Consider the following 15491-nt stretch of genomic DNA (forward strand, 5'->3'; position numbering starts at 1 on the left):
CCAGGTCGTGCACAACTCAATTCAATTTAATGCGCATGGAATTTAATTTATCAACGAACGTTAGTCTCAGCAAAAGAAACGTTGCGTAGTAGTTAGTAACCGAATTCACCAAATGTCCCAATTCACCCTCGATAGTACATATTTGAACGATTCCAAAAAGATCATAAGCGAGAGGATTATACCCTGGGAAGGACTCGCGAGATCTAGAGTCGTCACTGAAGATGATGCTAATCATATAAAAATCTTGGAAAAACAATCCAACGACAATAGAGATAATACAGTTAAGTCACAATTGGACTTGTATTCAAAAGTCTTGCTCAATGTTTTGAGTAAAGTTGATAAAGACGACGTTGTTAAAAATGTGTTGACATTGATCAATGATTTGTTGATTAATGTACCTGAATTTTTGGATGCCCTTTTGAAATTATCATCAATTGATAAAGGCTTACCTTTTGACCCATTTGTCACACATTTGGACAAGGATCCATTGATCAAGTCATTAGCATTGTATAATTTGGCTATTCTCGCTAAAGGTTCACCAGATAAGGAAGTCGTTATCACTACCTTTAGTGCAATTACCCTGCTTATTGAAAATACCGATTCAAATTTCCAATTTATTGGTATTCAATTACTTCAAGAATTGGTTTCCAATAGAAAATACAAGACAATTTACCAGGAAAACAATCTTTTGACAAACTTCAAACCAATTAATGCATTGATCACAAAGCTGTCTACTCATCCCAATGCAACTGGTTTGCAATTGTCGTATAATGTTTTGTTGGCAACATGGATATTATCCTTCAATGCTGAAATCAACCGATCAATTATCCACAATTTTCCCCAAATTGCCGGTAGTCTTTTATTGATTGCTAAGGATTCAATTAAATTGAAGATTGTTAGAATTTCAGTTGCAGTGTTGAAGAATTTTGTTAGTTGTTGTGTTTCTCCCCAAGAGCAATTTAAAGTAGTTAAGTTGTTGTTATTCCATGATGCATTGACCACAGTGAAGACATTGAAGGAGAGAAAATTTGCTCAAAATGGAAGTGATGAGGAATTATGCAGTGATCTTGCCTATTTGTCAGACACATTGGAAGAAACAGTAAAGACCAAATTGACTTCATTTGACGAGTATCTTACTGCTTTAGAAAATCCTAAATTATTGAGTTGGGCATCGCCTATTCATAAATCGAGTGATTTTTGGTTGGAAAATGCTGGCAAATTCAAAGATTCAAACTATAAATTGGTAAAGAGAATTTTTGACGTCTTAAGTGCAAATGCCAATGACACTACAATTTCGGTAGTATTGTTGAATGATTTACAGTACTTGATTAAAAACCTTGGACAAGATTTGATCCACTTTATCAACACTGAAAAGGGAGGACTGTACAAGGTGTTGATTATGTCGTTTTTGGAAAACAATCAAGGAAACAATGAGCTTAGATATGAGGCATTAAAAACAATTCAGTTGCTTGTGGGGCATAACTTTTGAATAGATCTTTGAAGGAGATTTTGTATTTTATATAAACTTTGTAAGGTCGTATTGTAGACTCGTCTGGTAAGACACGCTCGGAAAATAAACAAAAAAAAAACAAACAGAAGTCAAACGTATAGCTGAGATCAACCAATTTCATCAATGAAGGATGATTCTATGATATATATAGACAATAGGGCCGCAACGTTTGAATATCCTGTTTCTGCAGATGCAAAGACATACACATGGTCAGATATAATTGACTTTCCAGGTACCAGTGACTTGGTAGAGGCAGGATTCTACTATTCACCACACAAGAGAACTACAAGCCGTATTACCTGTGTGTATTGTCAAAAATCAACTACCGTCAAGAACAAGCTGACCTTTGAGAAAATAATATCCGAACACGCCAAATGCAGCACAAGATGTCCCATGGTCATGCTTTCACATACATTCTACTCATGCCGTGGCCTGCTAGATGACAATGAAATAAAAAAGTGCTGGACCAAGTCTAAATTTCGAGATCCATTCAGTCAAGAGTCTGTCAAGTTTCGAGCCAAATTTTTCAAGAATTTCCCCTTGGATGATACAGATTACCACCCGAATTCAACTTCATTGAGTGAAGCTGGGTTTATCTACCTGCCACGTTATGACGGAGATGATAGGGTGGTTTGCGCTTATTGCCATTGTGCTCTAGACTCTTGGGATCAACAAGATGATCCAATTGAGGAGCATTTGAGCAACACTTCAAGTTATTGCTACTTCTTGGATAAATATGTGGAGAGGAAGCAAAATGTGAGCAAACGGGACCAGCGGTCGCCCTTTGATGAGTCTTTGAATTTAGATGATTATGATATAGAAGATGTAGGTGTTGGAGGAGATGAACTTGGTGATACAGAGCCACAATCATGTCAACACCCCGAACAGGATACCAAACAGGGAGAAGCTCCAACTAGACTGAAACACAAACGTCATCAACAAACATACATCAAAGAAGATCCAAATTTGAAATATTGGAAAAAATTACCAGACGAAGATTTATTACAAGAATTTATTCAAGTTTCAAAGCGCAGTAATACTGAACCAACCGATATTGGAAACAAGCGTGGCACAGAACTAGCAGGGGATACTATCACTGCAATTGAGGAGCAAGATCAAGGGAATAAAGATGGCTCAGTTGTAAACGACAACAACGTTAAAGCAGGATCCGTGCTTAATCAAGATAATGAAAGGAAGGATCATGGCTACTCTAATGTTGACAGTGGTAAACCAGTGGACGATATAGACGACATAGAGCAAGATGAGTCTGATCAAAATGACAACATTGTACAATCATCTGACAGTATTGAAGACAGCATAGAATCAAGCTCTCACGACGAGTACGACCCAACATCAACAGACTCGTTCCATCCTACTGAAGATTTAGATGAATCTATTGTTGAGATCAAGCCAAAACAGACCAAGGTTAAAGCACCAAAAAGTGACAAAATTGATAGAGAGACAACACCACAACTTGAGGAACCTCGAAAGCGAGTTGGTGATAGTCTATCGCCTTTGCGCCGCAAGAAAATAATTAAACGAACCATGCCAGCACCTGTTTTTGAAGATAGCTCCACCGATCAAGACTACAACGAAGCACACATTGTCAAATTGGAGAAAAACATTGTAAAAACAAGCACGATTTTGCCTTTGGAAGACAAGAGTTTTGAACAGCCAGAAGTTTTTACTTCTCCAGTTCGTATGTCACCTACTAAACTACTGGAACTGGTTAAGAAAACCGAGTCTATCAGGCCTAGCATATTTGACCTGTCCTGCGATATCACAAATGAGGATGCCGGAGGTGCTGACAAAAAGGCGGAGAAAAATTCAGGCAAAGCAAGTTCAAAAATTGATAAAAATGGGGAGACAGAGGTAGTTGGTATTAAAGATGGTAGGGAAGGTTCGATTGAAAAGAGCATTGATAAGGAAACTCCAATCCAGGGCGCTCATCAAGACTTGAAATCACCAAATAAAGAAAATGCAACCACGAAAAACGAGTTAAAAAATTCGGAAAATCCATTCGTGGAAGCAGAAACAATTCAAGCATCCAGTACAGTTAATAACCCCTTGACTGATGTTGAGTTCAAGAAAGTTAACGATGAGAGTTTGAAAAAAGTGGATGAGAACCAGGATGTAATTAATGTGAAAGATGGGGTGTCCACAGTCAATGATATGCAAAAGGAGAGCAATGAGCATCACAGCTTCACAGAACGTCCAGAAGTTGAAACACAAAAAACGCAGCCATCTGTTGAAATACAATCGGCTAAACAAGAAAATAAACTAAGGTATCAAACATATTTTGAAGCTAATCCTGAATCCTTACAGGACAAAGATTCGGAGCTGGATTATTCCGATTATCTCAACGAAATAAATGAAGTAGAAAAACATTTCGAAATCGAAGATCCTTCTGAGGAAAGGATTGTCGAAAATGTTGCACCAGAGCACACAGACCCACCTCAACAAAGTCAAGAAAATGGAGACGTTAGTGCAAATAAACCCAACGCTAATGCACTTGCACAAGATGTGTCGTCGAAGGAAGTGGCTAATCAATTCGTTTCACCAAATAAATTGTCAATTAAATCTGCAGAGAAAAGGCTACTCCAAGTTGACCAAGAAGCAAAATCTCCAGTCTTGGATGAATCACCAGAGCTGATAAAACCGCCAAATGGAGATGAAGAAACTCGCCAACCCCTGGATAAAGATTTAAACAGTCGCCAATCACATGAAAAAATCTCAGAGCATATATTTGAGTCAACAAAGTTGGGCCATCCTTCTGGTGCTACCGATAGTCCCTCTCAACAAGCAACTGCAAAAGACCCAAATGAGGACAAATCAACGGTTGATAACGTCGTAGCCAATTCAGCTAAAGTTGATCCTACAGAAAACAAAGAAACAAGAGAAATAAGTCAAGCAATAGAGCCAGATGATAATTCTGATCTGACAGGTCCGTTAGCAATGGATTCGTCTTTAGATGATGATAATACTAGTGCAGTTGAAGAAACACAACCACCTTTTATTCATGAACCAAAATGGAAGGCAAAATCCATGCAGCGATTTGCACAGCAAATGGAAAACTTGGACAATAGTTCAAAAGAGCTCAAGACACTAGCTAATTCGAAATACGATCTTCATAACGATTTAGATGGCGATTTAACAAGGTTTATTGCTGAAATGCCAGAAGAAGAGGAGCAAATGACGATCGAACAGTGGATAGAGCATTGTGCTGCTAACTGCAAGGACATTGTAGCGCAGTCGATTAAAGAAATGAACCAATACATTCTCGATGAATATGATCGTGCCATAATGACTTTAGAATCGTTGGAAAAAAGCTGATGAAGTGAAGGGGTGCTCTTGTTTTTTTTTGTATACGAGTCTGGTGCATTGCAAATTGGAAGTACTTTATACTGGATGTAGTTTAGCTTATGACATAGTTTCAAGTGCATCTGATTCACTCAACTTTGCACTCTACAAATGCCTGTTTTCATAATTTCTCTATAAAATTGGTTGCGCTGTGTAATTTCGTAAATTTTTACTTTGATCCAATTTCATGGAACAAATCTTTTGTGATACATTGACAAGCAACAACCCACATTATTCCTTATCGACACACATTCTGCTAAGCCAAGAAAAGAGGATAGGACTGGGTTGAAAACTGGAGCCTATCGATCATTCTTTAAAAAAATATGTCGTTTTGGCCATTCAGCAATTCCTCGCTGAACAACAATACGTTGCTGAAGTTTTTGGATTCGATCCATGATCTTTCGTCCGTGACTGTTGATGATATTGTCAAGGATCCAACCTTAGTTCAGGAGTTACTCAATGAATTGCACAGTGTAAAGGGAAATATCAACAAGGGTGCTAGTTTTCTATTTTCGCAGTCTAACCCCGATCCTTCAGCAATGTCAGACTCAGCATCATTGAATTCACAGAATAACGACAATAATAATAATGGTGGATCCAACAAAGAGGCAAAGGGGATTAAATTAATTGAACTTTTAATACAGCCTCATATTTTATCAGAACTAATTGAGATTCTAGAGAAGAGTGTTGAGTTTTTTTACCAACAAGGGGTAAAGGAAGAGGAGAATATCAAAAAGGCATTAGAGGAGAATAAACCAGCAACAGATATGGAAGAGGTGGACGAAATAGATGAAGCAAAATGTGAAAACAAGGATGAAGCATTTCGCAGATCAATTCAGGCTGCAGCTGACATCCTTTCATTTGATATTTGGATCATCCCAAGTAGAATAATTGAGACACCGAATCTCATCAACAAGCTATGGCTGATAATAAAATTGGAACATTTACAGGAAAACTACCCCAGTGTATCCTATCTTGTGCATATTTTGGACCAGTTGTTGGAGTTTAACAGCATCGAACTTTTGAATTTTGTGAGACGTCAAGGTGATCTTGTCGATACATTCTTGTCCAAGATTGAAGTGCCAGCAATTATGGACTACTTTTTCCGAATAATTCAAACCGACAAAGCAGATTCACCGACGGGTATTCTTGACACAATTGCGCTGCAAGATTTAATCCCGAAGCTAGTCGATATTTTGAAACCTCAGCCCGTACAGTTTGAGGACACCCCCTACATTCCTGATCATCAATTATATTTTCGCCAAAGTTCTGCAACAGACTTTTTAAAAGCTTTGATTACAATTTCATCCAATGCTGCTTTGGCAGTTGTAATGGAGACAAATATAGGACCCAATCAGCTAACGCGGCAGTTGGTGTCACCAGAAGTGATTAACACCATCACACACGATATCATGTTGAAAAAAGTACAGGGTAAAGATGGCAAAGTTCAAACCAACAAACACGGAATCAACAATTGTGTCAGTATAGTTATCGAGCTTATTAGGAAAAATAACTCCGACTATGATTTAAACTGCGGCTCGTATAGCTCAATGCTTCAAAATGGCGACGGTGGTCCTGGCGAAATGAACTCCTACGTTATGTTTCAATGGCTTAGAGATTTTGAGCAAAACCCTCCTGGCCCTAGAGATCCCCTTTACTTGGGAGACATGTTGGAGATTTTCTCTGACAACTTGCATAAGTTTGAGGAGTTGCTAGAGATAGAACCAATACCTCCCATAGGGGTGAAGTCAGACATTTTGGGTTTTACAAGGTTTAAAATATCCGAACTTATTGCCGAGCTTCTTCATTGCTCCAATATGACTTTATTAAATTCTAAAAAAATTAGAAAAATTATTAACATAAGAGATCATATTCGATTGCAACAAACAAAGCGTTTGAAAAAGGCTTTGAACGAAAGGATTGCATTTGTGGAAACTCCAAATATCCAAGATGTCACGTCTGGTTTAGATGACGTATCATTGGATGATGTTCAATTTGCCGATGATGATAAGCATGATTATTCCAACTTAATTAAAAATATAGAGTCAATCGAAGATTCAGAAGACGAAGAACCTTCCATTTCACCTGAGAATCCCTTTGTTTGTGAAGAAAGAAATAATGCAATCAGGCTGGATCCTTGTGTCGGGGACTTTTTCAAAATCAAACTTATTGATCTGAAAATGTTGGTGAGTATTGTTAGCAAGTTCACTAGATATGAATGGAACAACTTTTTCCATAATGTGGTGTTTGACTTGGTGCAACAGATATTCAATGGGAAACTCAACTCGTACAATTCATTTTTAATAGTGGAGCTATTTAAAAAAGATCAATGTGATTTGACGAATCTCATTGTTGGAGCCTATGAAAATGAAGTTGAACCTCGACCGGGTTATATGGGACATTTGATACTTATTGGGGAAGAAATTGTCAAATTCACCTCATTGTACAAGCCTGATCTTATATCGCACACGATAGTTGATGCCATCCTGAGCAAGAAATGGAATTGGTTTGTTAATGATATCTTGGCAAAGACAAGGGAGGTTTACAATGTCGTCTTGGGGGCAGACGAAGGGGATACCGATGCGTTTGACAACTCAGAGGACTATGTCGAAGAGCCCAAGAAGATCATTCTTGGCGACAGTTCCAACCATGAAGAGTTTGTGCATGATGACGAGGATGAAGATATGGAAGGTCCCAAAGTAGCTGATGTTGAGGTGGGAAAAATGACGCCGAGTGGAGATATACCTGAACATGCTATGGATGAAGATGAGGATATAGAGGATCCAATTGACGGTAATGGCGTAGATAACCTATCGGGAAGCTCATCGGATGACGATGAAGATGAGGAAGAGGAAGGAGACCTGGGGAACGAATTACGACGAATGCCCAAAACTGAATGAATAATTTAATTTATTTATAAAGTAACCCCCTTCCTCCCCATGGATCTATTTCTTTCTACTATATACTACCTTTCCATTTGGTAATTCCATCTTTTTACCTTTAGATTTCTTCTTTTTCACTTGTTCGACCTCCTGGTCTTCCTCTTGTGGCTTTGAATGTGGCTTCTTGTAAGTGACAGCTGTATCAACAGGAGTTAGAACCTTTCCCAACGTCAAATTATACAACCCAGCGGGTATTTTGAAAATTAACGTGTCTTTAAAGGTGGGATTCACATTAATGTCATACTCATCAATTAGATGAAGTCCATCGTCATTTTCAACATAGACATCTCCTGAACCTTTGACCACAAAAGAGGTATTGTTTACCTCATTGAATAACTTCCTATCGGAGCCGTCTGAAGGTGGTACTATCGAGCCTCCCCAGGCCTGACTTTTGATTTGATTTTTGTAATCAGCAATCCTCTTGAAAGATTGTCTTCTGTTAATTTTCAAAGCAAAATAGTGTAAAATGCTAACAAGGATGTAAACCACAAGCACTGTCAAAAGTAAACCTGGGCGAAACTTGGAGTAGAGATACCCCGTCCCCTTCCATGTCGGGAAACCTTTATCCAAAAAGTAATCGTACCTCTCTTTCCTCGAAATGTCTCTTAAGATGTTGTTGACGGAAGATAGCATGGCGTATTTCTCTTCCGCCTTCTTCCTTGCAGCATTGGAATTGAACGACAATTTGTCCGGGTGGAGTGTTTTTGATAATTTCCTATATGACTTTTTGATTTCCAATGCTGTTGACTTTGGTCCATTTGGCAAGTTGAGCCAGTTATAAAAAGTAACATCCGAGCCCAATACTTGTCGGACTTTGTCATTGAGCTTGAAAATCTCATAGTCGTCGGCACTCCAGGCACTGACAAGGCCAAAGATGAGGAGGATTATAAATAGGACCTTCATAGAGGGTGTCTATGAGCTTGGAAACAGACAAAGACAGGCGGATTTGGGATCAAAAAAATTTCACCTTTGAAGATAATACGTAGCCCTTTCGCGTTTCCTCTATTTTTTTAATTTTTTTTGGAAAATTGTTACCTTGTTTAACTTCTTCAGACTCATCATCATTATTGAGTTCCTTGTATACAACGCAGGTTCCACAAGTCCAGTCAATCAGCTTTCCAGATGCCGCTATATCCACTCACTTTTAAACAAAGACTACTATTCTTCTACAATGTCGCCTCGACGACTCTTTGGTTTTGTTGTTTCATGAGGTTTTTGATTCTACTACCACTAGTTGGGAGACGCTTTCTCCCAGGAGGAATTGCCGATTTCTTTCACGTTGTGGCAGTGTCACCTCTCATTGGGTCACTATTGCTTCTAACCTTGGACGCTTCAAAATGGAAGTCACAATTATGGCCGTTACTAAATGGTATCAAAATGGTGTGGATTTGTTATGGGGTAATTTTCCCTCACCCCAAAATTGCCAAACATACGTCTTACTCGTTGCTCGTAACGGCTTGGTGCTTACAGTATATTATTCATGATAGCTATTACGCATTCAAAGTCAAAACAAGGACATCACCATTTTTCTTGTTTTGGTTGCAGTATAACAATTTTTACGTTGTCTACCCATTGTGCGTAATAGCAGAAATGATTCAAGTGTTTTTGAGTTTGTCCTATGTTGCTGAAGATACCCTTCACGAATTGATCTTGAAGACATTGTTTGTGGGGTATATTCCAGTGGCATACTTTACATGGGGTCACCTCAAGTCGAGGAAAAATACCAAATACACCGAAATTATGAGGAAAAGAACAGTCACATCTAGTCACGAAATGTCCACTAATGTTTCAACATCATCAGCAGCAAGAAGAGAGGCCAACTCGTAAATAGATTTGTTGTAACTATTAGATATTCCAATTTAGATGATGTGCGGCTCTGACTATTTAGAATTTTTTTTTATTTTTTTCATCATCCATTTTTTTTTCACTAGAACCAAACAGGGCCCACTATATTACTCCAAAGCTCACAAATGATTACAAAATACTTTGCTAATGTGCTGGTTAGATTTAACCCCTTTACTTCCGGAGCCAAGAGCGCGAGGATTTTTCTCTCCCGAATGCCACCCACAGCCAAGGTTGACTTTAAACTTCTAAATAACCCATCTGCTCAACAAGAGATTAAGGTGTCATTCAAAGATAAGCATGTCATGACAGCAGATCCTAGTACTATGAATGTAGCGGATTTGGGAGATTATTTTGATTCGCATTCAAGAAAATTAGCGATCAAGGATTCTATACAAGAGTAGATAATGCAACTGGGTTGATTTTGAGGTTTAGGAAGCTAGTTGATGAGAAAGATTGGCGGGTTTGCTTTTCAAAATAGAAGGCCAAGGCTTCTAATAGCGAACTACAAACTGTACATAGATCTTTTAATAAAAGTTTTGAAACCATTCAGGTACAAGCTTGTTGAATATTTGCAATTCTTCTGCACCAGTGACGGCCTTCATATTCAAATGGGAGTCCATTAACTCGGGCTCCCTCTCAAATGATAGTTTGAAAACGTGCCGACGGTCATCATCAAACTGTTTCTGACACAACCAACAAATCACAAGATTGTACCACTGGAACATGTGTTTTGTTTTTATACTACACCCGTGTGTGAGAAATATAGGCAAAGCGTTCAATCTACCGATTAGCTCACATTCGGTATATTTCTTAATTGACGCTAGCTTGAAATCCATTGATCGAAAACCAATTAGTGAGTAATTGCATGAAATGAACTTGTTTTGACAGTACAATGTCATCAATTTTCTTTGAAGTTTGTTTGCAGTTTTGAACTTGTCGTCCAAAAGCTTCGAGTGCGTCTTCAACTCGACATAGTTAGCTAAACCTGGTTCTTTTGAGATTGCACAATCTATTTCAGCTGAATAACAAACAGGGTTATCTCCAACTGAATGCTGGACAACTGTGTAAAAACGGGATTTTGAGTCTCGCATTGTTTCAGTTACTACCTTCTCAAACTCGTAACCACTATATTGGTACATCCTTTGGTAGCTGTCCAGGACTAACTTCATCTCTTCCCCCCAATCGTAGGCAAATATAATTAACCCTCGCCAATAAATGACATTGAAATTCACCTGTTGTTTGTTAAATGGAACGCACATCAACTTCATCAAATGTCGCCTCATAGTGAGAACCTTGAGCTTGTCTCGAGACAACTTGCCGCTTTCAATCAAATACTGCAATGACCTGAATAAGTCATTCAACAGGTACACATCATTCAAGTTAGGAGATACAAAATCATCGAACCCCTCTGTGAGGCAGGTGCCTATAATCGGTCTATCTTTTTCTCCTCCTTCTTTCCTCTTTTGCTTTTTCTTTTTGTTTTTGGATGCGAATGGTATTTTAAGCTCATCAAGACCACTGTGATTGGCAAAGTTTAACTCAGTCTCATCTTTTGTGTAGTAACATAACTCCTCCGGTTCGCAGCTAAATGCTCCTCCTACCTCCAAAGCCGCATTCAATTCCTCTTCATTAGCAATTTTGGATCCATTGACGATATTTTCAAACAAAGAGAGCCTGAGTTTATCTAGCATCTCCTTGCTTTAGATCATCCGCTCGAGCGGGCGCAAAAAGCAAAACATTTGACCTGCAAATATTCGGAAAAAAAATATCTTTGAACCCACAAGCCGCTTCTACCGCGATATCAATGATGATTACATCCCACAAGGCATCAGCGAGACAGAAACTATCTAGCCTTCTATCCAGGGGCTGCATTAACTACAAACGTTTCAATTCGACATATGTTCCACCAATTAGCTCATTTTCGTACATCCACGACGATGCACTATCTGATATCAGCAAAGAGGAAATCGCTAAGCATATGCAAAACTTGGGCCCATTCCCAAATTATTCCAATATACTCAATCCTCAGCACTTTTACCAGAACACCGTATTGCTAGATTACCTGAAGAAGCATCCTCATCCGGTGTCCTTGCGACAGTTAGCTGGTTATGGAAACACATTGACGAAACAGAAAATTATCGCTAGTGCCAACTTTGTTCGACTTGAACTTCCCATTAGATTAGCAATGAGGATTCGTGATCTACAAATATTGCCTTTTGGGGTGGTGAACAACTTTCACATGGCGCAGATATATGAAAGCTACTACCATCTGTTTAATGCGTTTCGCAAAATTGGCAAGATAAATACGATTGAAGATAATGAGAAATTCTGTGCTGTATTGTCGGCATTGTTGGATGACCATACCTTCAACTTGTCCCACTTGATGATGGGAGCATTGGAGGTGTCAATTGCTGAAAGTCTTCCACAAGAGCGGTTGGACTCGTTTATGAGTACCATGTTGAGGTCACGAATTAGCAGGCGACTCATTGTTGAGGAACATTTGTCGTTGAGTGAAAACTACCGCAAAAAGCCGTATGATAAAAAGCCGCCACACTATCTTGGGGAAATATTCCAAAACTGTAAAGCCATTGACCATTTCAATGAAGTCGCCGAAAAGGTTAAAGAATCGTTGTGTCACCAATATCCACAAGCTGAATTGATACCGAAGTTGGAAATAGACGGTGATTTGGACTGCGAGTTTCAATTTATGGTGCCTCATTTTCACTACATGTTGCACGAAATACTTCGCAACTCGTTTGAAGCAACATTAAACACAACAAAGGATAATGATGCCTTATCCCCGGTGAAGGTGACGATAATTGACCTGAGGCAGGAAGTGATTTTCAGAATATCGGATCAAGGAGGGGGACTTCATCATGACAAGTTGAAACTGATTTGGTCCTTTGGAAAGTCGCCGGAATTGGCAAGAAAGAGTTTGGCAAACTTCCATCGCATACCAGGGTTGCAGATGTATTCCAACTTGCAAGTAACTGCATCAGGCTCGTCGGTGGTGAATCCTAGAGCGACTGATACGGATGGAAACTCTGTCGAGCGGAAGTCAGAAAAGAAAAGGTCAACTTTAGAGGATCTCATGGCAAGACCGCACGAGTACAAATTAGGCATGGGATTGCCAATGTGTTCTGTTTACGCTGACTATTGGAACGGGCAATTACAAATGAATTCATTAGAAGGATACGGCTGCGACACTTCACTTACTTTGAGCAAATTGGGATACCACAGTAACGTCATACAACTTGACAGGGCTTGATACAAGCGTGTATTATGTATGTGTATAGGTGATATACTTTCAATGTATTTAATGCGGACTTTTGTGGAGTGCGGCTTTTTTCAGAACAGGTTTGTTCGGAGTTGGATCGGAGACAACGACAAAACACTCAAACAGCAAATACATACTCTACCACTTCCAATAAGCAAATACTAAAGAGGCCAATAGAAAACTTGCCTTGTATTTTTGCCGAATCTGGGCATAATTTGAGGGAGAGGGGAGGGGGATGCATCCCTCAGCAGTGTATTTTTCTTTAATTCTCCGCTCGATATTTTTCTCCCCCACACAAAAAAAAATAAATAAAAACTTTGGTGGTGGGTGGTTCAAAGGGAGGCATTTATTTTTAAAAAATCACTCGGTTAAGGCAAAACCTGACTTTACATATTTAATTAGACCCAGTCACTAAAACAATAACCATCATCATATTTGTGTACAAAAAGGGAAGCAAGAGGTTAAAATGCAATCAACGTGCTTATACTTTCCGGAATTGGTCTGTGTTATTATTGGGTAAGCTTTTTGATCCGAGTTATATTTTCGTACACGGAATTCTACATCAGCACACTCAATTCAAACAATTGGAAAACCACTTTGAACTCTTTTTTTAAGACAGCATGAGTTAAGAATTATACATTGTGCATTGTTATTGTTATTGGGCCTGGGGTAAAGAACTCCAAGACAGTTTTGTTACACAAATTACCATTTGCGCTAAATTTACTCACCTTTACAGAAACTACGTGATTAAATATTACTGCAACTTTAAATTTTTCACAAAGAAAAAGGGGGCTAAAAAATTGTGGGAGGAGGGGAGGGGCAGTAAGTGTTGGGGAAGTCTCATGGAAAGTATAAATATGCCAGCAAAAGCACTTACATTTGAGCTAATTTTTCTTCTTTTTTATTTTCGGTATCGGAATCAGTTCCTAAAACACAATCTATATTAATCACGTCAATCAACAATGGGTAAACCAAAGGTCTTATTAGTTCTTTACGCTGGTGGTAAACACGCACAAGAAGAAAAGAAGTTATTGGGAGCAATCGAGAACGAATTGGGTCTTCGTCAATTCATCGAGGAAAATGGTTATGATTTAGTTTCAACCACTGATAAGGACAGAGAAGGATCTGAGTTTGATCTGAATTTAGAAGATGCTGAAATTGTCATCACTACTCCATTTTACCCAGCTTACTTGACCAGAGAAAGGATTGCCAAGGCACCCAAATTGAAAGTAGCTATCACTGCAGGTGTTGGTTCAGACCATGTTGACTTGAACGCTGCAAATGAAAGAGGTATTTCAGTTTTGGAAGTCACTGGTTCCAACGTTCAATCGGTTGCCGAACATGCCGTTATGACCATGCTTGTTTTGATCAGAAACTACAATATTGGTCACTTGCAAGCTACTTCCGGAGGTTGGGATGTTGCTGCTGTTGCTAAAGAGGAGTACGACTTGGAAGGTAAAGTTGTTGCCACTGTTGGTGCTGGCAGAATTGGTTACCGTATTTTAGAAAGATTGGTACCATTCAATGTTAAAAAATTGTTATACTATGACTACCAGCCATTGCCTGCTGAAGCTGAAGACAAGTTGAACAAAGCCTCTCAGTTGTACAATGATGTTGACATTATCGTTGAAAGAGTCGAAAGTTTGGAGGAAATGGTCTCTCAAGCAGATATTGTCACCATCAACTGTCCATTGCACGAACAAACAAGAGGGTTATTTGACAAGGCCTTGATCTCGAGAATGAAGAAGGGTTCCTACCTTATCAATACTGCCAGAGGTGCCATTTGTGATGCTGATGCTGTAGTTGAAGCTTTGGAATCCGGTCATATTGCAGGGTATGCAGGTGACGTCTGGAACGTTCAACCAGCACCAAAGGACCACCCATGGAGAAAGATGCACAATCCATACGGCCCAGAATATGGTAACGGTATGACACTTCATGTTTCTGGTACTTCATTGGATGCTCAAGCCAGATACGCTGCTGGTGTTAAGCAAATCTTGACTCAGTACTTTGACAAGACATACAACTACAGACCTCAAGATGTCATTTGTATCGATGGTCACTATGCTACCAAGGCTTATGGACAACATGACGATGCTAAGAAAGTCCCCAAATAAATTGATTGATATTAGTTAGTTATTGTATAGGGTTACATCTCTTGAATAAACTTTATAGTTGAATTTACTTTCTTTTATCTTTTGTACATACATACATACAGACAACAGCTATATCACCTTTACATGAGATAGCGTGTTGACGCAGTTGTCAAATAACTCTACCAAACTGTCCTTTGGATTTATTGTGAGCATAAATGTTTGCCTAGGAGAAACTATCTATAGTCAAAATACTTTTATTCGTGATTCATAAACTATAATCGTATATATTGCCCAATGCTTACTTCTTGTCACGTTGTCCATAAGCTTTGGTAGCATAATCACCATCAATACAAATAATATCTTGTGGTCTGTAATTATGAGTCTTTTTAAAGTACTCGGTCAAGATTTGCTTAACACCAGCAGCGTATCTGGCTTGAGCATCCAATGAAGTACCAGAAACA

At 38.9% G+C, this 15491-nt stretch overlaps 9 protein-coding genes across 9 annotated transcripts; 6 read left to right on the plus strand and 3 right to left on the minus strand. All coding sequences in view use genetic code 12, as the record gives it.

The window, feature by feature from the left end:
* Positions 1–112: 112 nt before the first annotated feature.
* On the plus strand, positions 113–1489 carry VMA13 (H(+)-transporting V1 sector ATPase subunit H; the record flags this gene model as incomplete). Its single annotated transcript, XM_051815588.1, has 1 exon — positions 113–1489. One exon carries the CDS (start codon positions 113–115, stop codon positions 1487–1489), a length of 1377 nt encoding a protein of 458 aa, XP_051670980.1.
* Positions 1490–1633: 144 nt separating this feature from the next.
* CANMA_003415 (uncharacterized protein) lies at positions 1634–4843 on the plus strand (the record flags this gene model as incomplete). Its single annotated transcript, XM_051815590.1, has 1 exon — positions 1634–4843. One exon carries the CDS (start codon positions 1634–1636, stop codon positions 4841–4843), a length of 3210 nt encoding a protein of 1069 aa, XP_051670981.1.
* Positions 4844–5193: 350 nt separating this feature from the next.
* On the plus strand, positions 5194–7770 carry CANMA_003416 (uncharacterized protein; the record flags this gene model as incomplete). Its single annotated transcript, XM_051815591.1, has 1 exon — positions 5194–7770. One exon carries the CDS (start codon positions 5194–5196, stop codon positions 7768–7770), a length of 2577 nt encoding a protein of 858 aa, XP_051670982.1.
* Positions 7771–7815: 45 nt separating this feature from the next.
* Positions 7816–8715, minus strand: CANMA_003417 (uncharacterized protein; the record flags this gene model as incomplete). Its single annotated transcript, XM_051815592.1, has 1 exon — positions 7816–8715. One exon carries the CDS (start codon positions 8713–8715, stop codon positions 7816–7818), a length of 900 nt encoding a protein of 299 aa, XP_051670983.1.
* Positions 8716–9149: 434 nt separating this feature from the next.
* Positions 9150–9639, plus strand: CANMA_003418 (uncharacterized protein; the record flags this gene model as incomplete). Its single annotated transcript, XM_051815593.1, has 2 exons — positions 9150–9181; positions 9300–9639. 2 exons carry the CDS (start codon positions 9150–9152, stop codon positions 9637–9639), a joined length of 372 nt encoding a protein of 123 aa, XP_051670984.1.
* Positions 9640–10181: 542 nt separating this feature from the next.
* On the minus strand, positions 10182–11348 carry CANMA_003419 (uncharacterized protein; the record flags this gene model as incomplete). The annotated part of the gene is made up of 1 exon (XM_051815594.1): positions 10182–11348. The coding sequence occupies one exon, from the start codon at positions 11346–11348 to the stop codon at positions 10182–10184; it is 1167 nt and encodes a 388-aa protein (XP_051670985.1).
* Positions 11349–11461: 113 nt separating this feature from the next.
* Positions 11462–12925, plus strand: CANMA_003420 (alpha-ketoacid dehydrogenase kinase family protein; the record flags this gene model as incomplete). Its single annotated transcript, XM_051815595.1, has 1 exon — positions 11462–12925. One exon carries the CDS (start codon positions 11462–11464, stop codon positions 12923–12925), a length of 1464 nt encoding a protein of 487 aa, XP_051670986.1.
* A 971-nt stretch (positions 12926–13896) lies between these two features.
* Positions 13897–15051, plus strand: CANMA_003421 (uncharacterized protein; the record flags this gene model as incomplete). The annotated part of the gene is made up of 1 exon (XM_051815596.1): positions 13897–15051. One exon carries the CDS (start codon positions 13897–13899, stop codon positions 15049–15051), a length of 1155 nt encoding a protein of 384 aa, XP_051670987.1.
* A 277-nt stretch (positions 15052–15328) lies between these two features.
* Positions 15329–15491, minus strand: CANMA_003422 (uncharacterized protein; the record flags this gene model as incomplete). The annotated part of the gene is made up of 1 exon (XM_051815597.1): positions 15329–15491. A coding segment is annotated over one exon (163 nt), but the record flags the coding sequence as incomplete, so codon positions are not given.

This window comes from Candida margitis (assembly GCF_024628925.1).
Source record: "Candida margitis strain CBS 14175 chromosome Unknown scaffold78, whole genome shotgun sequence".
Classification (NCBI taxonomy): Eukaryota; Fungi; Ascomycota; class Pichiomycetes; order Serinales; family Debaryomycetaceae; genus Lodderomyces; species Lodderomyces margitis.